This window comes from Sus scrofa, chromosome 1, assembly GCF_054392235.1.
Source record: "Sus scrofa isolate SSC_HxYL_T2T_F1_AM1 chromosome 1, Sscrofa_HxYL_maternal_Yorkshire_Landrace_v2.0, whole genome shotgun sequence".
NCBI lineage: Eukaryota > Metazoa > Chordata > Mammalia > Artiodactyla > Suidae > Sus > Sus scrofa.
In genome coordinates this window covers 216,689,918-216,714,819 of record NC_139383.1, presented here as the reverse complement: position 1 = coordinate 216,714,819, position 24,902 = coordinate 216,689,918, and the positions used below count along the sequence as shown (strand labels likewise).

The following is a 24,902-nucleotide window of genomic DNA, read 5'->3' as shown; positions in this document are numbered from 1 at the left end:
TCTGCAAAACTGTCGTGATTACAATGTTGCTCCCCTTTTGCAAAATAAAAGTAGGTTAGTTGGATTGTTTGTCCTTAGATTTCTAGGGGTTCATGAAGGAGGATGTGTATTTCTCCCTCCCCCCCGCACTGCACACCCCGCGCCCTGTTACTTTTTTTTTCCGCTTCTCTTTCTGGGGATGGAAAAACAACTTTGGGGCCCCCTGGGGGGTGCCGGCGTGGAGGTGGAGGTGTCCGCTAGGGCCCAGCTGTCAAAAAGCAGTGGGGCGTGGGGGGCAGAGACGACTGGGCAGGGAAACGCCGAGGAAAGGGCGCGAACTTTATTCCGACTGCTGCGAACCTCGGCGTCGCTTTTCTTTTCGGGCAGTCGCCGGTCTCGGTCCCTTTTGACCAGTTCCTACTCGCGAGCCGCCGCCGCCGCCGCCGCCGCCGCCCCCTCCTCCTTTCCCCTTCCCCTCCTCCTTCGTGCCCGTCGCGCTGCCCCGCACCCGGATCAGCCCGGGTCCCTGCTCGCTGTCGGGGAGAAGGTGAGGGAACCGGGGGCGGGGGACCCCAGGGGCCAGAAAATCGGGACGAGAACGTGCTGGGCGAAAAGGCCAAAAGTTGCGCGCGGCTGGGGGGGAAAAAGTTTTTTAGTGGCGGCGTGTTTTGTGCCGACCCGGACGCCGGCTTGCGGCGAGGGCTTCCTTCCCTGGTCTGGGCCGCGGGCCTCCGGCTGGAGACGCCGGGGAAGAGGAACGAGGCTGCTGCCTCTGCGGTGCCCGCGGGGGAAGGCCAGTCACGTCTGTGGGTGACACTCAGCCGGCCCGCCTGAGTCGCCCTGCCTCGGAGATGCAAAAATGCAAGCTGTAGGCTCTGCGCGCACACACGCCCGCAGCTGAAAGACATTTCTTAAATGCAGGCAAAACCCGGCCGCAAGAATTGGGGGCGGTTGCGGGGGGGGGGGGGGCGCGAGTTTAATCACCATCATCTTCCTAACGTACACTTTGTGCCAAAAACATCTCTGCGTTGTGCAGATTTATCATAGCCTGAGCAAACTTTCTGCTTATCTGACAGGGAAGGCAGGCACAGGTTTCGAGCATATTCCCTGAACACTTGAAAATCAGAATCGGCGGAGGCGAACACTTGGCTTGGCAGGACAGCAGGTCTGGTTACCGGTTTCCACTGAGAAGAGAAAATCATCCCTCCTTGCTTTCTCTCTTCCCCGAAGTAGAGGAAGAGACTGCCCAATTGCACTCAGAGGTCAGAATCAAATTCCTCTGGAAAATATGCAGCTTTGGAATTACGTAGTTTTATTTTCTTTGATGCACGGTCTGGGCTTAAGTTTAATAGGAATTTTCACAATAATTAAAAATTTTTCAGGAGCCGTGACTAACGAGAGACTATGCGGCCCAAGTAGCCACAGCTGTTCTGAAAATGTGATTAGGCTTATTATTTACGTAGATCCAGCTTTTTAACGGGGGCCACCGCACCTGCAATTCTTTGTACTGATTGGTTCCAAAATCTGACTGTTTTAGGCCCTTTCGGAGCAGATTTGAAGACACTTCTGCTTTTGTGAATTCTCTACATCACCTTGTCATGGAAGGGTTTGTCTGGTGAACACTTCTACAATGTTACACAGTAAATATCTTGGCACATGGTTCATCTGGAGGTTTCTGGTGGGAGTCAGGTTACTTCTCTCACTATAGGATAAATCAAAGGATAGACTAGATAACTAATCACTAGCCATATATATAAATGCATGTTATCTAAGAAGGCTCATCTTTAAATGATTTGATTAAGGTGTGGAGCAAGTTCTCTTATTCTGTAAACATAACTGTAACATCATCCTGTAGTTTGTAGAAACTGATTACACAAGGGATAATGATGACCAAATGTGCATTCTGAGCAACTGAGGATCATCACATGAATTCTCCAGAAAGGAGCCAAGTTTCAATGTGTTTTCCTGTATCATGGAGAGATGAGAAAAACTAGTTGCTAATTTCAGAGTCATTACCCATACAAATCCATTCACACACTTACCGCTTTGGACAAGTGACAGACCAGCAATTGCCAAACAATTGTATTCACACTGCATTTTTGGCTGTGCACCTACACTGGCCAACAGGCAGAAGTTACTCCACATCAAGCAACCTGTAATTTACATTCCCCTGATTGGTTCCAGATCTGTCTGTTTTTGATGTTAGCATACAAACATTTTATACGAGGCAAGATGTGTCTATTTGGGGTCCGATGCCTTTCTGGAACGTCATCAGGATAAGGATGGGGAATGTGTTGGGCTGAAGAGCAGCCCTTGGAGAAGGTGGAAGAATTTACGGAAGCAAAGTGTGTAAGAGAATTCCATAGTGTCTTATTTCCTCTAGTGGGTTTGTATGGCAATTGGAACAAAATCTTAAGTCCTTCTTGTATCCCACAAGACCTTACTGATCTACACCTGCCTGACCCTTTCAACTGGTTTCTTTTTTCCCCTCCATTTTTTATTCCCCTCATGGACTATGCTAAAGTCATGCTAACTTTTTTCTGTTCCTTTGTCTTGCCAAGTTCTTTACTCTCCCTACCCCCCTCCCACCACCACCACGCCTTCTCTCTACCTGGAATATTCTCCCACATTTTCCATCGGTTCCTCATTTCTCACCTCTCAGCTCTAACTTCTCCTCTTCAAACTCTAATTAAAATAGCTCTATGCCTACCGCTCTAAATACCCCCTAACTCTTTTTTCCCATTACTCATTTTCTTTATATCCCTTGGCAATATCTGAAGTTCTCTTATGCGCTTATTGTTTTCCTTCCAACTGAAATGTGACCTCCACTGGGGCAGGGGCTGTATCCACCTTGTTCACTTATATAGCTTCAGCCCATAAAACAGTACCAGGCACAAAATAAACTTAGAAATATTGTTTGAATTAAGAAAGAAATGTTAAAATCATTACACTGTATTGTTGATGACCTACCTTAGAGCCAGACAAGTTCACTTAGAAATAGGGAAAAAGTTCCATACCTGTTCTTTTGGGGGATGGAGCAAAGCTCTTGAGTTCCAGCACCAGGGATCCTCAAAGTGTAGGCCTGGCACCCTTGGGGGTCCTCAGGACCCTTTTGGGGGGCCATGAAGTCAAAACTATTTTTAGTGTAATACTGAGAAATTATTTGCCTTTCTTACATTCTTTCATGAGTGTAGAGTTTTCCAGAGACAATGTGACTTGTGAGGTCTCAACAGACTGACTGTAGAAGCAGATACAAAAATCCATCTACCTTTTGTTATATTAGGCATTAAAGATATTTGCCCAAAGGTGTAAATGCTACATTTCTCACTGTTGTTTTGGAAAACGTAGTTAATTTGCATTTCAAAATGTGTGTATTTCCTGTTGCAGATATAGCAAATTACCATACATTTAGTGGCTCAAAACAACATGAATTTCTTTTAAAATTCTGGAGGTCAGAAGTCCAAAATGGGTCTCTCTACACTAAAAGCTAGGTATCTGTATCCCTGCTTTACTTTCTGAAAACCTGAGGAGAAAATTCATTCCCTTACCAGCTTCTAGAGACCACCCAGATTCCTGAGCTCATGGCCTCCTTCCATTTTTAAAGCTTATATGGGCCAGATGTGTCTTTTCTTGCACTAAATCACTCTGACACTGTATCCTACTTTCACTTATAACCACCCCTGTGGAGTTCCCTTAGTGGCACAGCGGAAATGGATCCAACTAGGAGCCATGAGGTTGTGGGTTCGAGCCGTGGGTTAAGGGATCCGGCGTTGCCATGACCTGTGGTATAGGTCGCAGGTGAGACTCAGATCTGGTTGCTGTGGCTGTGGTGTAGGCAGCTGTAGCTCCGATTGGACCCCTAGCCTGGGAACCTACATATGCCATGGGTGTGGCCCTAAAAAAAAAAAAGCAAAAAAACCCCAAAACTACTCTTGTAATTACATTGGGCCCATCTAAATAATCCAGGGTAACCTATTCATCACAAAATCCTGAATTTAATCATATGCAATATATCCACAGGTTCTAGGGATTAGGATATAGGCCAGTATTCCGAACCATCATTCTGCTGACAATGGTGGAGTAACAAATCATGGGTTTATTATTGTTATTTTTGATGATTTAATAACTAAATTTTTTTAGAATTTAAATTTCTTTCTTTTTTTTTTTTTTTTTTTTGTCTTTTGTCTTTTGTTGTTGTTGCTATTTCTTGGGCCGCTCCCGCAGCATATGGAGGTTCCCAGGCTAGGGGTTGAATCAGAGCTGTAGCCACCGGCCTACGCCAGAGCCATAGCAACGCGGGATCAGAGCCACGTCTGCAACCTACACCACAGCTCACGGCAACGCCGGATCGTTAACCCACTGAACAAGGGCAGGGACCGAACCCGCAACCTCATGGTTCCTAGTCGGATTCGTTAACCACTGCGCCACGACGGGAACTCCAGAATTTAAATTTCTGTTACAGTAAATATCAATAAGTGATTGCCCACATACACAAAAACTCTGTGTAACCTTCAGTAATTTTTAAGAGGTCAGGAGACTAAACAGTTTGAGAGTCTCTGGCAAGCACAAAGGCTATTTTCTCTTCTTCCATGCTTCAGGTTATACTTGATTGTACTAAGCCTTTGCTATGTTTGGTTTAAGGATGGGCATGTTACTTCCTTCTGGCCAGTGAAGGATGAGAGGAAGTCATTGGAGGGAGACTCCTTAAAAAAACACTGACAAGGAAGGAGTTCCCTTCGTGGCGTAGTGGTTAACGAATCCGACTAGGAACCATGAGGTTGCAGGTTTGATCCCTGGCCTTGCTCAGTGGGTTAAGGATCTGGCGTTGTTGTGAGCTGTGGTGTAGGTCGCAGATGTGGCTCGGATCCCGCGTTGCTGTGGCTGTGGCGCAGGCTGGCGGCTACAGCTCTGATTCGACCCCTAGCCTGGGAACCTCCATATGCTGTAGGAGCAACCCTAGAAAAGGCAAAAAGACCCCCCCCCTAAAAAAAAATACTGACAAGGAAGTAATTGTCCCTTTTCTGCTCCGAATGTTAATACGTGAGAATGTGATACCTGAAACAACTGGCTTCATCTTGCGACTAAGATTGTGACACACTTGGGATGGCAAAGTAGGAAGGTAGAAAACACCTGAGCTGTAGATGCTGTTACTGACTTACCAAAATAACTAACCCCAAGTGGCCTGGGACTGTTTGTTATGTGATATAATTTTGAACTTGCCTTTCTATTAATTGCAGTTTAAAGCTTCCTAAACATTACAGAGAATTGGCATGTCTCTGCTGTTTTTCCATGTCAGAGTTCCTTCTTCTTATTTTCCATCAAATTGGTATATTTTTTCCAAATCTTGAGAACATTTTTTTTTTCAGAAATTGGTGAAAGTATTATAAATTTGTAAGAATTAAAACTGAGCAGTCTGTAGTTCCCATCGTGGCTCGGTGGAAATGAATCTGACTAGCATTCTTGAGGACACAGGGTTCGATCCCTGGCCTTGCTCAGTGGATTAAGGATCAAGCGTTGCCATGAGCTGTAGTGTAGGTCGAAGAGATGGCTCAGATCCTGCGTTACTGTGGCTGTGGTGGAGGCCAGGAGCTACAGCTACGATTGGACCCCTAGCCTGGGAACATTCATATAGAGATATTACTGTTTTAAATAAATGCAAGAAATAACATGTTTTGGAAACCAAGTAGTCCTTAAATTGATCATTTCATCATGTGATTATGTGTAGCGTGGAATGTTGCTGAAAGATCCTGAATATTACATTATTCAAGTACTTCCCAAAATATTCACAATGGGCTATAGTTTTCTGTAAATGTTTTAACCAAGAAATACCAAAAGAAAAAAATATGTTGTTAGGAGAAAAAAGTTTGAACTTAAAACAACTCAATTCAATATTTGTTTTTTTGTTTTGTTTTCTTTTGTCTTTACAGGGCTGCACCCGTGGCATATGGAGGTTCCCAGGCTAGCGGTCAAATTGGAGCTATAGCCGCTGGCCTACACCACAGCCACAGAAACGCCAGGTACGAGCCGAGTTTTCAACCTACATCACAGCTCACGGCAACACCAGATCTTTAACCCACTGAGCAAAGCCAGGAATTGAACCCACAACCTCATGGTTCCTAGGCGGATTCGTTAACCATGAGCCATGATGGGGAATGCCTCAATTTCAATATTAAAACCAAAATCAGAGCAAAAAAAATATGTTCATCCTTAGGAAAAAAATGAATTTACGTGTAACAACATAAACACTAATGCTCAGCTTGAACATGTTTTCAGACTCAATTAACAATTTGACCAACATTAATACTAAATTAAAGAAATTTTTCTACCAGTGTAAGCTTAATCATGAAACAAAGATCAAGACTATAAGATCAGATAAGGCAACAAATGTTTTCTAAGTTTTAAATTTTTGTTTTAACAGTAGTTAAATATTAAGTATTTGTGGTTTGATCTTAAAAATTTTGGTGTGCTTATTTTGGACTTTATGTTATTATGTTAATGTTTCCCTTGTTTAGTGTTTTCTATTATCAAATGTCCTTATCGGGTAGAATTAATTTTTACATGTTATTTAAATATATAATCTTCTCACAATATATTGATTCATAATATGAATAAGCCATGTATTTATTATTAAATTATTTTTTTTGCAGAAAGCCTCTAACCCTATCAGAAAAATGATTCACTGTTTATGATTATGGTCACTCATTAATATTTAATAATACATAAGTGTTATAAAAAAATAAAGAATAACTTGTGACTTGGGAATTTTCAGGAATTTCAGTTTCTTATATTCCAACTCCGAGGATTAATATGTCAGAAATTTGAAAACACTAGATCTGTGTTTGTTATACCAAGGTATTTTAAAATTGTTCTACCTTAAGTTTTTTTTAAATTCTCATTATTTTATAGTTATCCATTAATCGTTTTGTGCATAAATACAGCAACATCTACCCAACCCTCATTCCCTTTGACTGTCAGATACATTTGCTATTGATCCACTCCTTCCCAAAATTCTTCTAGTGGTTTCTTTGACACTCTCCTATCGTGGCTTCTTCCTTTCCTGCCTCACAGTTTCTCCCTACTCTTTCATATGCCTTGCTCCCCCCAACACACAGTGTGAAAGTTGCCCCAAAGGTGGAAGCTCCCACTTTTTCTCCTCTCTCATTCTTATGGTCTTCTTCAGTGTTTGAACCATCTTAGTTCCAACCTGATCTCTATAGATACTCTATTTCCCCCCAAGTCTAGTTCCTTTCCTTAAAATGTCTAAGTGACTCTTTCTTTTTTTAATTGAAATACAGTTGATTTACAATGTTAGTTTCTGCTGCACAGCAAAGGGATTCAGTTCAGATATATATATATATATACACACACACACTTTTAAAAACTATTCTTTTTCATTATGGTTTATCATAGAACATTGAATATAGTTCTCTGTGCTGTACAATAGGACCTTGTTGTTATCCCCTCAATGTGTAATAGCTTACATCTACTAAGCCCAACCTCCCACTCCATCCTTCCCCCAAACCACTCCCCCTTAGCAACCACAAATCTATTCTCCTTGTCTGTGAGTCTTTTTCTGTTTTCATAGATAGGTTCTAGTGTCATATTTTAGATTCCACTTATGATATCATATGGTATTTGTCTTTCCCCTGCTGATTACTTCACTTAGTATGATAATCTTTAGTTGTATCTATGTTACTGCAAGTGGCGTTATTTCATTCTTTTTATGGCTCAGTAGTATTCTATTGTATGTGCACCACATCTTCTTTATCCATTCATCTGGGCTATTGTGAATAGTGCTGCTACTTACATGTATCTGTTAGAATTGTTGTTTTGTCTGGGTATATGCCAGGAGTGGGATTGCTGGATCATATACTACCTCTATCCTTAGGTTTCTGAGGAACCTCAGTACTGTTCCCTATAGTGGCTGTACCAACTTACATTCCTACCAACAGTGTAGGAGGGTTCCCTTTTCTCCTAAGTGGATCTTTCTAACTGAATGTTCAATAAATAGTTTATCTTCACCTTCAGTTTAACCTAACACTGAAACCCAACAACAACACTTCCAAGTTACTTTTCCCAGTTTTACTTTTTCTGCCTTTACTATTCTTCTATTCCCTGAAGGGCAAAGCTGATATTCATCTTTGAATCTTTTTTTTTTTTTTTTGCCTTTGGTTCCTAAATCAAGCCATTTAATAAATCAAACGGAAGTTGTTTTCATGTATTCCTCTTCATGCCATCCATTCTCACTTCATTCAGGTGACCACCATTCTTTTATGTTAACTATTGTGACAGTTTTTCAATTATACTTACTCCTTATGTCCACCTTCCACTCCCATATTTTGCTGCCATATTTTGGCTTTTTCAATTCTATTTTTATTATATATCTCTTATTTTTATTATATATCTCTCCCTTGCATAATATGCAGCTAAATAAATAAATCTTCCATTTCACCCTGTTTTCTACCATGGAAAGACAAGTTGTAATGTTTGCTTTTCAAGGCTGACCTTTATTCAGCTGTTACATTGTATCAAATACGGTACCTAGTACCTAGTAGTTGCTCAATAAATTTATATTGAATGAATGAATGACTCACCATTTCTATACAGTGAACCTGCAGCTCTAGTCAGATAGGCTTCCCGGCAGACACGTGTGATCATTTTTACATTTTTCTTTTGATTTCCAACTGAATGTTTTACTTTCTCTTTACCTATGCATATTCCTGCCAACTTATTTCTACCAACTTCCAAAGGTCATTAGAAACCACTCAGAGAAAGAGACATAACTGTATTATGGTCATTTAAAATTATAGTTAAAAATTTACTTAGTTTATATAAAGCATATGCTCTAGTTGCATCCTATATGTTAAGTTTTTCATTATTTTCTTGATATATATGTTATTGAATCTTCCCAGCATTTACATGGAGTTAGGCATTCTTATCCCCATTGTCTGGATGAAACTTTAAATGTCTTGCCTAAGGACACATAGCATGTAAGTGTTAGAGCAAAGATTGCATCTTGGCTCCAATCTTAAGTTCCACCCATCTTTCAAGGATCTGAGCAGATGCTATATCGTTCCTGGAGTCTTCGGTTATTTATATGGCTCTCTTTCTGTCTCCTGAGCTCCTGCAGCATTTATAGTTTGGATGACTGATTTATCACCTAATCACATGCTGTTGTGCATTTATGGTTGTTTTATTATGTGTCTGTCTTATCTCCTTAAGGAGAAAGTAAGCTCTTTGAGGGCAGAGACTATTGATCACACATTTTTCTCAGTTCTCTACCATCCTGATAGAGTGACAGGCACATAAATGAAGAAAGATACTTAATAAAATAATCGGTGAAAACAAAGTTCTAATTAGACATGAAATAGTTTCAGAGGAAAAGCATATTTCCATAGGAAGTAAAATCCTCTCATCACATGTTTGAGTTTTACATGTGCATGTGATAAGTTTCAACTCCAGTTGTGTCTGGTCCTTTAGACAATGGGTCTAGTCACTTTCTTTGGCTTTGTTTTAATTGCATGCTGTATTGATCCTGCTTGTCTCATGCAGTCGTGTCATCTGCTATAGTTGTTAAAGCCTCTTTTCTTCTTCTTTTTTTTTTTTTTTTTTGTCTTTTTGCTATTTCTTTGGGCCGCTCCCGCGGCATATGGAGGTTCCCAGGCTAGGGGTCGAATCGGAGCTGTAGCCACTGGCCTACGCCAGAGCCACAGCAACTCGGGATCCGAGCCGCGTCCGACCTACACCACAGCTCATGGCAACGCCAGATCGTTAACCCACTGAGCAAGGCCAGGGATCAAACCTGCAACCTCATGGTTCCTAGTCGGATTCGTTAACCACTGCGCCACGACGGGAACTCCTTTTCTTCTGAGTTATATGGATAATTGATACTGTGTTGAGGAGAGCCCCACTTAGGAATCTTTTCTCATCACCTGTGTTCTCTGTGTTTACGCACCAAGTCACCCCTCTCCTACCCAATATGTGGTTCATCCACCACATACTTCTTATTTCATCCATATAAAAATGTTTAGCACTGACCCTGAGAATACTTTAAAAACGAAGTTAATTAATTTTTAAGGCCTAATTCTTACCCTACACATGTGACTAAAATATCATAAGCCATCTATCTGCTCTAATTTGTCTTATGTAAGTGAAGACATTTATTATTTTGCTGGATTAATGCTGTTCCTTTCTGTAGAACTATGGCTCAATTTTTTTAACCTAAAAAATGCAGGGATCTAGTTAAAAGTAGTGAATCTCTCCCCAAGTTACCAAGTTAAACTGTTTCAAACAGAGTGTGGTTTTGTAGCCAAATAAAATACAGGAAGTAATCTATACGGGAGTCCATCAGTCAACAAGTATGAGACTGATGGCCATTTGCGATAAAGTCGATGAGGTTAGAATGCTGTAGGGCTTTAGGCAAGGTGTAAAAAAGGCCGAAGGTTGAGTTTACAAGATGGTTTACCTAGGGCTGGCTCTGTTTACCTCCAGCTGAGCCACTGGATCTTCTGGGAACCAGCAAAAAGGAGCTAACATTTACTGAATACCTATGAGGCACTTTACTCAGATTGTGTCATTTCATTTTCTTAAAACCCCTTGAGGTAGTTATCATTTCCATTTCACAGATAAAGAAATTAGAGCTCAAGAGAGTAAGTAACTTGAAAAAGACCACAGGCACAACAACAAAACAGGAAAAGTAGAATTATAGCCCAAGCTACCAATTCCTATGTCACTCTTTAGTCCACTAATGGGCATGTGTACTAATTGACCATATGGTCTCCTGCCCTCTGACTCTTACATCACCAAGGACTTTGGGGAAGTCCCAGTCACTTAGTGACATAGCCTTCAAATGCACCCCCTCAGCCAGCAAACAGGACTGAGCAATTTTTTGACCCTCTATCTACATTATACATATTAAGTACACTATGCACTTTTCCAAATGCAGTTTGACATTATGGTCTTTCATTCTCTTTTAATTTCCAGATCAATAAAGGAGAAATAAAACTTGGATTTATTTCTAGCTTAGAAATGGTTAAGGATTTTAAGTATAATAAGCATTGACAGTGTTATTATTTAAGATTTTTTTGTTGTTGTTGTTTGAGAAGTGCTTTTTGGCATGGCAGGCAAAAGCAATCTGGTGGCTTTGTGTGATTGCTGTTCACACTTGGTAATGAATACATTCTGTTGGCTCCTTTGGAGGAGTCAGAAGGGAGTCATTGGTTTAGTGGAGTTGTGGCCTAAAAACACCAAGCCAGCTCATCAGTGCCGTGGATCTCATGCCCTTCCTCTGGCAAACCATGTGTCGGATGTGGTAGGAAAAAAAAAAAATCTCCCTTTCAGCAGCAGAATGTGCAAGTTACACCCTGAATTATCCCATGATGACCTTGCAAATGCAACACATGCCCTCGTGACCACAAGTCCCGACAACTGTAATTTCCTCTGCTTCTCATCAGAGCTCTTCTGCTGTCTGCAGTAGGCACGGAGTGCTAGGGTCCTGCTGCTCCCTGAAGCCAGGGCACCTGCCCTCCTTCCTCTACTGCCTGTACATAAGAGATTGTCTGATAGGAAGCTGACCCCCCAAGGCTTATGCAAACTCCAAGTTCATCTTCCTGTGTGAATGAGAAGCCTGGCTAATGTTTACTATGTGGCCAGCTGACATTTGGGGGATATTACCTAATGCACTTGCTGAAGTCATTCCAAAGATCATTATTAGGCAATTTCTTAGAGCCATCCGTGGATTGAAGTGGCATTTCCCCTAGTGACGTCATTGATGGGTATTTCATTTACTCAACACATACATATTTAGCACTTCCTAGATTCTCAGGCACTACACTAGGTGCTGAAGGTAAAAGCCATGACTAGGGTGGAAAGTCATCTACTTTTCCTGGATTTACTCTTATGGAAGAGATACAGGTTAACAAATATGAGTTCAAACCGTGAAAAATGCTTTAATGATAATAAAATAGGGTGCTGTGATCCAGAATGAGGTGTTGGTGGTGCTTAACTGTGGAGTAAAACATTGTATTGGATGGTGAAGCCTTCCCTGAGGAGGTGATAGTCTGCTGAGATTAGAATCCAACAAACCTAGTAAATATTAGTGGTAAGTACCCCCTAAGCACAGAAAACAATACCTGCAAAGGTCCTCAGGTAAGGAAGGAATTTAAAGTTTAGTGCTGTTGGTGTGTCCTGAGGGAAGGGAAATAGTGGGAAGGCTTAAAATGGGAGCAAGAGGCTGGACAGAACATGTATATTCAGTCAAAACCTTCAGTGTAAATTAAGAAAGACTCAAAGATTTGGAGTTCCTGTTGTGGCACAGCAGAAACGAATCCAACTATAACCATGAGGTTGCGGGTTCAATCCCTGGTCTTGATCAGCGGGTTAAGGATCCAGCATTGGCATGAGCTGTGGTATAGGTCACAGACGTGGCTTGGACCCTGCATTGCTGTGGCAACTGTAGGTCCGATTCAACCCCTAGCCTGGGAATCTCCATATGCTGCAGTTACAGCTCTAAAGAAAGCAGTAAATAAATAAATAAATTAATTAAGTCTATAATGCAAGATGGGATAAGATTCACCAACCAGAGAATCCACTGTGAGACCGATGACTGTAGGGCTTTGGATATATGATGAAAGTCCTCAGTGATTTAACCTCTTCCAAGAATTATCTGGAGGCTGGAATTTGCAGTCATTTCAATGTTCATTTCAACTTCTAGAACTTGATCCCTACCACCACTTCTGCTTCTTCATTGGTGTCATTTTAGATATCTGGCATTTCTTAAAAATTCAAATGACAGTGTCCTTTTAAAAATATTATACAGTCATTTTGTTTGCATTGCATTCAGAGTAAGAGACATGCAGGAGGACTGCTTGACATGAAAAGTAGCTTGACATTTAAAATAAGTATCCCAAGACCCCATTAAGTATTTGCTAACCACATATTTTGTAAACCGCATTGAGAAATGCTCGCTCAAGCTTCCAGGACACCATTGGTCCTTACTCTGATTCTCCAAATGGCTCTCTGGAAGCCTCCCTGTGAGCCTTCATCCTCTCCATGCTAATGGGTATCCCCTCCAAGGAGCTCTGTGTGGCCTCATCAGCAGAAAGGCAGCATACCTGTGGTTTGGTGCAGGGTGAACTGGGCCAGGAATCTGGGGAGCAAGTCTTTATTCCCATCATTGCCAGTCACTCTGGGATCTTGAGCTAATCAAATCCTTTCTGTTCTTTAATTTATACCCATGCAAAATGGAAAACATAATATTGTAATAGTGCTCAGAACATGCGCAGCCAGATCTGATGGGAACAAAACACTTAGGGTATTTCATTTGCTTCGAGCTCAAAGACATGACCTGGAAACTTCCAGTCACAGAGACTAGGAACTCATAAGGGAACCTAACATCAAAAAAGATGGGAAGAGAGGGTTCCTGTTTTGTCTCAGTGGGTTAAGAACCTGACTAGTATCCATGAGGATGCAAGTTCAATCAGTGGGTTAAGGATCCAGCAGTGATATAGGTCACAGATGCAGGTATTGCTGCAGCTATGACATAGGCCTGCAGCTGCAGCTCCAATTTTACTCCTAGCCTAGGAACTTCCAGGCTAGGCGGTACTGTAGGAGGTGCACTCCTCCCCTGCCCCAGCCCCCCAAAAAAGACTGGAAGAAAATGAAAAGGAGTTCTTTTGTGGCACAGAGGGTTGCTGCCGAGGCTTGGGTCACTGCTCTGACGCAGTTTCAATCTCTGGCCCAGGAACTTCCACTTGCTATAGGTGTGGCCAAAAAGAAAAAAGATGGGGGGAGTTTCAGTTTATTTTGGATATGGGTAATTGGACTTGGTCATTGTGTTTTCCTGCCGAGACTGTGATGAACAGTGTGATTCAGGAAAGCTAATCAAAAGCCAGATAGCATAAATATCACATGCAGAAAGGCTTAACATTTGCCTTTATTTATGCTCATAATATCACATGAAAATACAGCAGAGTCCATTGATGCTTAAAGTCTCTACCTAGCTTGACCCCAAGATGAAAGCTTCCATTTCAACTCCAATTCAAGTAAAATTACCAAATCCTGACTTTGAGTAGCCATTGTATTCCCACTGAGGGGTAATTATAATGCATTTGCTTCAATGTAGTACGAAGATCAACTCAGTGCGATGGGGCAAGAGAAGTGCCATCAACGAAGCCCAAAGAAAGTTCGTAGAAGAGTTCCCTGGTGGCTCAGCAAGTTAAGGATCCAGCGTTGTCACTGCTGTGGCTCAGGTCACTGTGGTTCAGGTCGCTGCAGTGATCATTGACCTGGAATTTCAACCTGCTATGGGTATGCCTTTCCCCCCCAAAAGAGAAGAAGGACTTGTGGGAAATCCAAAGAAATGAGACTGTTCTGGTTCAAGAAATAACTAGGAAGTGGTGTTTGAGATGGGCCTAGAAAGATGCCAACAGGCAGAGGGATTTCCAGGTGGAGGAAAATAAATGTGAGAAGAAAGAATGTGCAGGAAGCAATAAGTATTTATTTGGGATGGGGAAAGGCAGTTAGTACATGGTGAAAGCAGTTGTTCTCAAATCTGGCCACACAACTGAATTAATTGGGGACCTTTTAATAAAAACACAGGTTTCTGGGCTCCTTACCAGACCTTGTGAATGAAAATTTTCAAGAATGAAGGTCTATGTTAGGTTGTGCTTTTTTAAAAAAATATGCATATATTTTAGTTCTCTAAGTGATTCGAATGTGCACCTAGGCTTAGAAATCACTGGAGGAGGTTTTGCTAAATAAACCCTGAAGAATTGTGCCATGATCAGCCACACTGCCGTACTGTGTTTTCTAAACTTTAGTTTTAAAAATCAATTTAGTGAGTCTCGTTACGTATTTTTTTTTAATATCATAATGCATTGTATGCTGTAAGGGTAGGAAGTTTTTGTGAAAGATTTGTTTCTCCTTAAGTATGTGTTTGCTTATGTATATGTCTTCTTGTTGCTTATGCAATGTAAAAGACATGTCTTACTGATTTCTTTAGTCAAAGCAAAAAATGGAAAGGGCTAAATTACAGGAGAAGATCATATTTAATTTTGTTGGCAATGGGGAGCCATAGAAGCTTTTGAGCTGGGGAGTGACAGGACCAGATTTATACTGGTGAAAATTAGTAAGGCAGCAATGTACAAGATGGATTGAAATGAGGAATAAAAGGAACGAGATGTTAATTAGACTCTATAACCATTATTAATTTTAAGAGTCAGACTGATTAAAACACATTTAAGTTCTAAAATTATTCGCATTTCTAATTAACATAATATTTTAAAAATGTTAAGCCAGAAGGCACCTCAGGATTGGGTCAGGGCTTCCAGTTATTATGAACAGTGATTATTACTGAGCCTCTATTAGCCCAAAGGTTGTGATTAAGTGATACACCTCATTGTATGAACTCTAGAGGGAAAAAAATGAGGAAATACATAAAGCTATGTTGCAGACAATTCAAAAAGTGGGATTTAGTCTAGAGTAGTCATCAAATTATGGACAGCGAAAGGATTTTTAACAGACTTCTCCACAGAAAATGTGCAAGTGAACACAGGCACATGGACATCATTAGTCATCAGGGAATGTAAATTAAGGCCACATTCAACACGTGCTACAACATAGATAAACCTGACGACATTATGCTTAGAGGAAGAAGCCAGTCGCAAAAGGAAAAATGCAATATGATTCTGCTTATTTAAGGTATTGAAACTGGTCAAACCCATAGGGACAGAAAATAGGGTTGTGTTGGCCAGTGGCTGAGGGGAGACAGGAATGTGAAGCTGTTGTTTTAACAGGTGGAGAGTTTTTGTTTTGCAAGATGAAAAGAGTTCTTTGGATAAATATTGTTAATGGTAGCACAACACTGTGAATGTATTTAATGCCACTGAACTGTACACTTAAAAATGATTAAGATGGTAAATTTTATATTGTGTATTTGCCACAATTAAAATTTTAAAAAATATGTAGCATTGAGATATCACTTCACACCAACTAGTATGATGATAATCAGAAAGACAGATAATAGCAAGTGTTGGCTAGGATGTGGAGAACTTGGAACCCACATACAACTGCAGGTGAAAATGCAAAATGGTGCAGCTGTTTTGAAAACAGTTCAACAGTTCTTCAAAAAGTTAAACACAGAGTCCATTTTAGGTATATTATACCTGAGAATTGAAAACATTATGTCCATACAAAAACTTCTACAGGAATGTTTATAGCAGCATGATTCATAACAGCGAGAAATCCAAATGTCTATCAACTGATAAACAGATAAATGAAAGTGAAATCTCCATACAATGGAATATTATTCAGCCATGAAAAAGAATGTAGTAATAATGCATGCTATAAAATGGATGAATCCTAAAAACATCATGCCAAGTGAAAGAGACCAGACACAAAAGACCACATATTGTATGATTTTATTCCTATGATATATCCAGAATAGACAAATCAATAGAGACAGAAAGTAGATTAATGGTTGCCAGGAGCTAGGAAAAGAAGATGTTGGGGTGTGGTGGTGATTGCTACTAGATTTCTAATATGAAAATTATTCTGGAACTAGATAGTGGTTTTGGTCTCACAACTTTTGAATATACTAAAAAACTACTGAATAGTTTTCAGCCTAAAAGGCTGAATTTTACAGTATATGATTATATTTCAATTTACAAATGAAATGAACTTTACCCTAAATTCATAAATATATGAGCATTGGCCACTCTGATTAAGCACACATGTTATCTGGGTTCAAAGCCTGACTTGGTCACTTACAAATAGTGTTGTTGAATTCTGTGCTTGAGGACAGGTTAATTAAACTCTCTGTGTATAATTTCCTCATCTGAAAAAATGGAGACAATAGTAATGCCTGCCTCATACGGTTAGACATTATGAGGATTCATGAATAAATCAAAGGAGACAGTTTAGCGTAGGGCATAGCACATAGTAAGACCTCAATAAATAATAGCAAGTATTCTTTTTGTTAAATACCATTCCAAATAATGTCAAAAGTGCTGAAAGACAAAGAAAATTGTATACACATCAGGAAGTATGAGGCAGAGAGGTTTAGAGGTAAAGAAGGGACAGAGGGTTTAACTCCTTGTAAGTAAAGTGTGTGGCCAGTGAACCACACTCTTCCACGTAGCATTCTCATTCGCTCTGGCAGCTAAGGCTGCTTCCTTCTTTCTCTTAGGATCTGTCACCTTTCAGCATTAAATGTTTATTTGTCATTTATCTCTCTCTCCCTAGGAGAAAGTAAACTCTATCAAATCGAATTTTTGTTTTTTTTGGTTTTTTTTCCCAGTGCTCTTCCTGGCACCTAGAAAACAGTGTAAGTTTCACAAAAGGTGTTCCATGGATGTTTGTGAATATGAATAATGTGAATGTGAATTTGTGAATAAAAAAATAAGAGAAGGCAACTGGGGAGAGGAGTATTGAGAGGATGTGTATTTTAGTTTCTGTTCAAACCTGGGGCAGGGATGGGTTATGTTATCATCAATCATTCCTGAGCTAAGGCTGGGAAGCTGGAGCCTCACCAGTTCATCACATGCGGCTATGGACTAAATTGTGTCCCCCTAAAATTCCCTGTTGAACCCCTGACTCCCAATGTGATGGTATTTGATGACAGAGCCTTTGGCAGGTAATTACAGTTAGATGAGATCATGAGGGTGAGGTTCTCATGATGAGATTAGTGGTTTAACGAGAAGAAATGAGAGAAGAAGACTGTTCTCTCTGCCTTGTGAGGAGATTGAGAAAAGGTAGCATTCCCCAAGCCAGGGAGAGCACTTTTACCAGGAATCAAATTGGTTGGCATCTTGGAGCTCCTGCTATGGCTCAGTGGAAATGAAGCCAACTAGTATCCATGAGGATGCAGGTTCAATCCCTGGCCTCGCTCACTGCATTAAGGATCTGGGTTGTGGTGAGCAATGACTTTCAAACACCCGGTAGTTACTTTCAGAGACAGTATTAAGAAGTGATAGAGGAGTTCCCACTATGGCGTAACAGGATCAGCAGGATCTCTGCATTGCCAGGGTGAAGGTTTGATCCCTGGCCCAGCACAGTTGGGTTAAAGGATCTGATCTCTGGCATGGGAACCCCAAATACCACAGGGTGGCCTAAAAAGAAAAAGTAATAGAGCTTTCTGCACACCTGGTTCTTCCAAAGGAGCATGAATGGAAATGTGAAGAAACTTTAAATTTTGCTGTCTTACCTAGGGTTGGCTCTACTATCTTCTATATTATATATACATATATATATATATATATATAAATAAATAATTTTTCTAGTGCTTGATAATTACAAAATGTGAAGCTATTTTTGGTGCCATGCATTTGGCTAAATGGGCAGGTTAGTTTCTAGCAAATTTTACAACTGCTTCATTTGGCTACTGAAAGTTCTGATTTGGTATAAGAAGACCTGGGTTTCACACCTGATTTTGACCCCATTAGCTACATGAATCTAGGCAAGTTGTACAGGATATTTGGCCCTCCAGATCATCACCAGGAATATAAGAATAATGAAACCTAATCCACTGCTGTATGAACTCAGAGTGTGTTAACATTTTGTTGCCTTTAAGGCATAGTAGAAAAACAAATTGTAGTAATAATTACTAAAGTCAGTGACAGTCATTTGATAACAGCTGCCAGAGGTGTAGGGAACAGCCATGTACACACACTTCTGAAAAAAGTGTAAATTGGTTCAGCTTCTTCAGAAGGCAGTCTGACAGCTTTTATTAAATTTACAAATTTGTATATCCTTTGAACTTTGAGGAAATTCTGGCTATACTTCCACTTGAGGAAAGAGACATGATAATTCATTTGCAGCTTTGTTTGCTATGACAAAAGACGGGGAACAACCTAAGTGTCCATTCAATAAAGTATTAATTAAATAAGTAGGGACAGCTCTACAATGGAATATTATACAGCTCCAAAAAAGAATGACCAGCTTTTTAAATACTGAAATGAAATAAGATATAATATGGAGGGAAAGCAAGGTGAAGGAGATATATAGCATGCTACCTTTTGTGTAAAAGAAAAGAGGGAAGAAAGGGAATATCTCAATGTAGTTGTATGTATATGAATACCATGCCTCTAGAAGTTCCCTCGTGGGGCAGCATTGGGTTAAGGATCCAGTCTTGTCACTACTACAGCTAGGGTCGCTGCTATGGTGCAGATTCCATCCATGGCCCAGGAATTATGTGCAGCGGGCATGGCCAAAAAAAAAAAAAAAAAGGGAAATTGATGGCACTAATTGCCAGTGAGGTAGAAATGGGCAAAAGGGAGAATTTCGACTGGATATGCCCAGCCCAGAGCTAGCACCATCTGCCACTGACGTGCAGAAAATCTATCCCTTCTGACCAGCTGACTCTTCAGTAGATGCCTCTCCAGGATGATTGAGCCCAGGTGAAACCAGCTGAGGAACAGCCCAGCCAACCCATAGAAATGTGGGCAATAATAAATTATTGTTTTATGCCATTAAGTTTCATGGTTGTTTGTTACCAGAAAAGATGACGTCCATTAGTAAGGTACTTTTTTTTTTTATCTAGCACAAACTGTAGCCTGGGCCAGGCAGGTTCCTTGTTTGTTTTACATCATTGCTGGTATCCCTACGCTGTGCCTATTATAGTCCACCACACACACGGTAGGCACTCAATAAATACTTGTTAACTAGCCCCAACACACATATTAGCCTTCGGGTGTATTTATATTGCTAAATGTACTAATTTACTAATTTGCAAACTGCCGAAAATCAACATAATTATCATCAACAATTTGTATTGCTCTCATATCACAAGTGAAACAATAGAACATATAATTGGGATATTGCTCCCTGGCTGCGGTGGATTATAACAACTGTCATAATAATGCTGGTAAGATTATACAGTGAGTTAGCCCTCAAATGTGGGTTAATAAATGAACCAGTGGACTTCTGTAAGTGAAACCCTAAGACCACTTTTTAAATTGCCACTAAAATTGTATGGGGTAGAGTAATATTAAACGGATCAATGAATCTTGGCAGTGGACCAGACATCCTTCTACTGATAAACTAATAATCGCTGGCAACTTATTTACATAGCTGTTTCACTTAATACCAGCATCACACAAACAGATCCAAAGTAACAACGATACATATACTTCTCTGGAAGAAAAGCAAAAGCAAATGAAGAAACTGCAAAATGTCACTATAAAGTCAGCTATCTCAGCGATAAGGGACCTCATACATGCTACTCTTTTAGGTGGGCTGCCCTTCCCACTCTGATGTCAAATCAGAAGACATTTGGCATGCCACCAAATTTTAGTCCAATAATGGAACGCTAATGTGCTTGACCAACAGAGGCTACAGTATTATGAAGTGCTAAAAAAATCAATCAAAACTACAGACTATCTATGAGTATATTTATTCTAAGAAGCTTTAAGGTATGTTGCTGCTCTTTTTTATGCTCAGAATCCCAAAGAAACCATACAAGATTTTGGATGGGACTGTGTGATGCAGGTCCATATTGAAGCCTAAATCTAAAGTCTAGAACAGAGGGGTCCACATTCTGATTACCTCCTGGTCAAAGGTTGCCCACAGAGCACAGCTGGAGGTAGAAAAGGAGGAGTGGTCTTCTTCCCAGGTGGTTTTCCTCCATCCCAGGGATGTGGCTTCAGCCAGCCCACCCATCCTAGGAAAAACTGAACTTCTAGGTATAGTGTGACTGGCATGTGGAGAGCAGAGAATGTTAACACGAAACTGAATTCATTATTTGTAAACAGGTTACCTGTAGAGTGCGAGCTCTCTAAGGACTCAGAAATTCTCATCTAGTAGTTTGTCCTCAGGACACCTGTACTCCTCACTGCTCACAACTGGCTTTAAGGTCAGAAACTGGGAAGACCTGAACCACAAAACTCCTCCAAGGCAGCTGTGTGGGGACCTTGGACTCGCAGGAAAATCCTGACTTCTCATTCTGGTGCTTGTCTGTACAACTGTGACACTGAACCACTTGGAGCTAGATTCCATGGACTAGTGTTAACCATTTCCTTTTAGCTCACCACCTCTCTTTTCCTCCTCCCTCCTCAGTTAAAGACATTATACTCACACAGAACCTCCCATTTATCTCCACAGGAAGAGTAGCAGGACCCACCTGCCGAGTAAATGTGGAAAGAGCCACCTTAGCAAAGAAAAGCTAGGAGTGGGGGAGTGGAGAAAATCTGAATTATAAATCTCTCCTTCTTTCTGGGTCCTTTTACATTTTTTTACATTTTTGAGTGTTGACTTGGAGGCACTTTGGGGAGCTGGGAGCTGTCTTTGACCCTAGAGAATGTGGTTTTATAATTTTTTAATTTCTTAATTTTTTTAAAAAGAGCAAACATACTCTGGTTATAAAAGTAAAAATATTATAGAATTGTATAATATTGAACATAAGTCACTTTCATGTACACTGCATTCCACCTCTGTTAATATTTGGGTGCATATTTCTGACTCTGGAGAAGGACCAGCCAGGAAGCTAGAACCTAGTAGATTGGAGCTGTCTAGAAGATTTGAGGAAGTGGGTACAGGGTTCCCATGGTCATATAAATCAGTTTCAGTGTAAGGAAGCACAAAAGTGTTCTGGGTAAGAATCCTACTCAGGAATACCTCCCTAGCATGGCGGTGGTCAAGTCCCTTTAAAATAGGAAATACTCAACCAGTTAAATGGGTATCATTTCCTTTAACCCTGATGCAAGTGCCAGTAACTGGAAAATATGTTTTCTTTTTCCTTTACCAAAGTTCCAGCTCAAGCCCCTACCTTTTCAGTTAATATTTTGCAGCACTTACTGGTCATAGCACTTATTTTATCTTGAGAGAAACTAATGTGTTGCCTTATACACATTGACACTCAAATATTTATCCAATGAATTAATGACAAAACTCCTCATTGGGATCAGCAAGTATAGCTTAAGATGAAACTAATAAAGCATCAGACTCGGGGTTAAAAATCTTTAACAGTGCATTGAGTGCATTAAATAGTTGAGTCTTACATCAAGAGAGACTTATATTTAAAATAGAGGTTACTTAATGATGCTTAGAGGAATTCATCTTTGCTTATTTTACTCTAACAAGGAAATAAAACTATTCATTAAATGTCTGCTAAGAGATTATTGAGTATAGAGGCTGTAATCTTTTCAGCCTTGTATCCCTCCACCCGAGCACAGAGCCTAGCGTGTAATTGCCACTCAATATGTGTTGGATGAATTATTGACTGACCAAAGAAGATGCCACTGAAATAAATATCTAGGACCAACTGGGAAATCTGCCATATATTACGTGGGATAAAGAATATTTTGGAGTTCCCACTCTGGCACAACAGGATCCAGTTGCTGCACCGCTGGGACACATGTTCGATCCCTGGCCCGGCACGGTGGGTTAAGGATCTGGTGTTGCCACAGCTATGGCTTAGGTCACAACTATGGCTTGGATCTGATCTCTGGCTCAGAACTCCATATGTCATGGGGCAGCCAAAAAAAAAAAAAAAAAAACAAAAAAAACAAAACAATGTTTGAGAGCTAAAATATTTTCTGTTATGGTATAAATTTATTGGGGAAATATGGTCATTGAGCAGAAGCAAAAGTAATTGTTATTTTATTTTAATTCTTTCTTGAAAAGTCTGTTCTTTCCTAAAAAAACAGAAAACTGCTATTTTATGATTGAGATAGAATTTGCAGAGAAATAAAGATAAGTGATAAACATGAGCTAGGAGTTCCCACTGTGCACTCACAACTGCAGTCGCTTGGCTCTGGCTTCAGGAGGCACTGGCTTGAGGAGTCACTGCCTTGATCCCCAGTCCATTGCAGTGCGTAAAGGATCCAGCGTTGCCACAGCTTTGGTGTAGGTCACAACTGTGGCTTGGATTCGATCCCTAGCCTGGGAATTTCCATATGCCGCTGGTGCAGTCATTAAAAAAAAAAAAAAAAAAAAAAAAAAAAAAAAAAAAAAAATGTATTTTTTGCAAAGTAGGGTATTTAAAAATTAAAACTCAGTTTTAGATTAGAATGCTATTTAAGTTGTTAAAAAAAAATCTCCATTGTCTGCCCTTCCTTTTTAGGGGAAGAATAACTAAACTGAAGATGATTTAGGATGATTTGGTGTCATCATCATCAACTGGACCCTTCAGGGGGAAATATCTACAAGATTAGATTATATCTTCACTGGTTTTGATGCTTAAGCTGCAGAGAAAGTTTAGAGACTATTATGTTTTTTTCAGAATATATAATTTAATTATTTCCTTCTTAGAATTTTATAATATAGACGAACTCTAACACCATGGTTCTAGACATGGTTCAACATTTTTGAATGAGAACAATTTAAATATTTTCTTTCACTAACAAATCATTGCTCAGAATTAAGGATAGTATATGTTCTCAATTTTCAAGTTATAAAGCATTGAGTGCCTACTAAATACAATTTCTGAGATGAACAGAGGGGTACTTGAGCCAAAATCTAACCCTACTGGAGCCATTTGGTTGCACTGGGAAAAAAGCCGGACACACAAAAGTTGTCATTAAACCCTCACAGAATAAGTCAGCTATTGATGTAAGTCAATAGAGGTCCCCTACTGTTCTGGAACGAGAGGTCACCCAGACACAATTTGGGTTCAAGTTCAGATTCTCCTACCAACCGGCTATGTAACCTTGAGAAAGTTTACATAACCTCTGCAACGCAGAGCTCTGCTTAGGAAAATGGCTTTAAGAACACTGGCTTCCTGAGGTTGAAATTATTAAATAAACTAACAAAGGAAAAGGGTCTATAAAACCAGCTAACATTCACTGAGTGCCTGTTCCAAGTACCACACTATTGAAATTTCACAGACTATTACAACGTCTATTTTCAGAGAAAGAAATTGAGGCTTAGAGAGGTTGAGTATTACTTTGAGGTCACACAGTTATTAAGTGGCCTGGGTAGGGCTCCTGCTGATAGGTCTGACTCCAGAATATGTCTTTAACCACCACATTTTACTGGCAACACTTTCCCATCCAGTAAGAGAAGTAAAGAGTGCACAAATGTCAATCCACCGTAAAATACAGCAAATGCTATAAAAGAGGTCAGTGAGAGGAAAGGGGAGGATGCAGATATTATTTCCAGCTAGAGGATCTTCAGGGGTCCTGATAAGAGCTAAGATCAACCAGGGAAAACCAAAAGATGTGGTGGGATTTGGGAGTCTGAAAAAGTACATTACATACCTGGCAATCTGGGGAAAAGCCGGCACATTACCACTCTCAAAGGACCCTCATGCCAATTTTCCATCCCTAATGGTATAAAAAAAGAAGCCCTGTTCAAATGAATTCCTCAACTTCAAAATCCTAAAGAAAGATTCACAATTTATTCTTAGGGTACTCAGATAGACTTTTTTTCTTTGACATGACTGAAGGTTGAATGCATTCTCATGAGAAGCAAAGACTTCCATTAACAGTGGCTTTAAGAAGTAGTCATTTTTCCTCACTCCTGCCCCAAGATTACTCTAGGTTCACTCCTACTTCCAGAGCCAGCCCAGGGCAGACTCCCCTCTTTCCCTATTTCAGTTTGTTGATCCTCTGATGCATTTCCTTAGCTCTTCTTTCTGCCACAAGTTTGATCAAAACTGCAAAGAATGATAATGCCCAATCCTAGCCTTTATATTAATTTCTCAGTAAGTTTTTGCCTTCCAAGTCAAGCAAGCCATGGGAACAATTTGCTATCCAGGACCACAAATACCTTCTCAAATCATATCATATGGACAACTATCTACCCTTTAATAATATGATTGAAACTAATAATCAAAGACACAGTTTCTACCCCCAAGCAAGAGTTAATCTACACAACATTTGCTAAGATTTTGGTTTTTTTCCTGCAAATAGACCATAGCAGATTCTCATATCCAGATTTCATCTCTCAGAGAACAAACTCAGCATTGTCTAATGTCAAAAATTGAACTA

At 40.2% G+C, this 24,902-nt stretch overlaps 1 protein-coding gene across 3 annotated transcripts; it reads left to right on the top strand.

The window, feature by feature from the left end:
• The first annotated feature begins 54 nt into the window (after nucleotides 1-54).
• Nucleotides 55-17,246, top strand: LOC106509163 (uncharacterized). 3 transcript variants are annotated; one of them, XR_002335853.2, is made up of 4 exons: nucleotides 55-526; nucleotides 1,056-1,241; nucleotides 1,517-1,619; nucleotides 14,102-15,940. XR_002335853.2 is itself a non-coding variant. In XM_013993547.3 (3 exons), exons 1-3 carry the CDS (start codon nucleotides 179-181, stop codon nucleotides 14,261-14,263), a joined length of 696 nt encoding a protein of 231 aa, XP_013849001.2. In that variant the 5' UTR covers nucleotides 55-178; the 3' UTR covers nucleotides 14,264-17,246. The 3 variants fall into 3 exon arrangements, 2 of the variants coding, with proteins under 2 accessions (XP_013849001.2, XP_013849002.2); XM_013993547.3 differs by lacking the exon at nucleotides 1,517-1,619 and having other exon boundaries at nucleotides 14,102-17,246; XM_013993548.3 differs by lacking the exon at nucleotides 14,102-15,940 and having other exon boundaries at nucleotides 1,517-3,106.
• The last annotated feature ends 7,656 nt before the right edge of the window (nucleotides 17,247-24,902 follow it).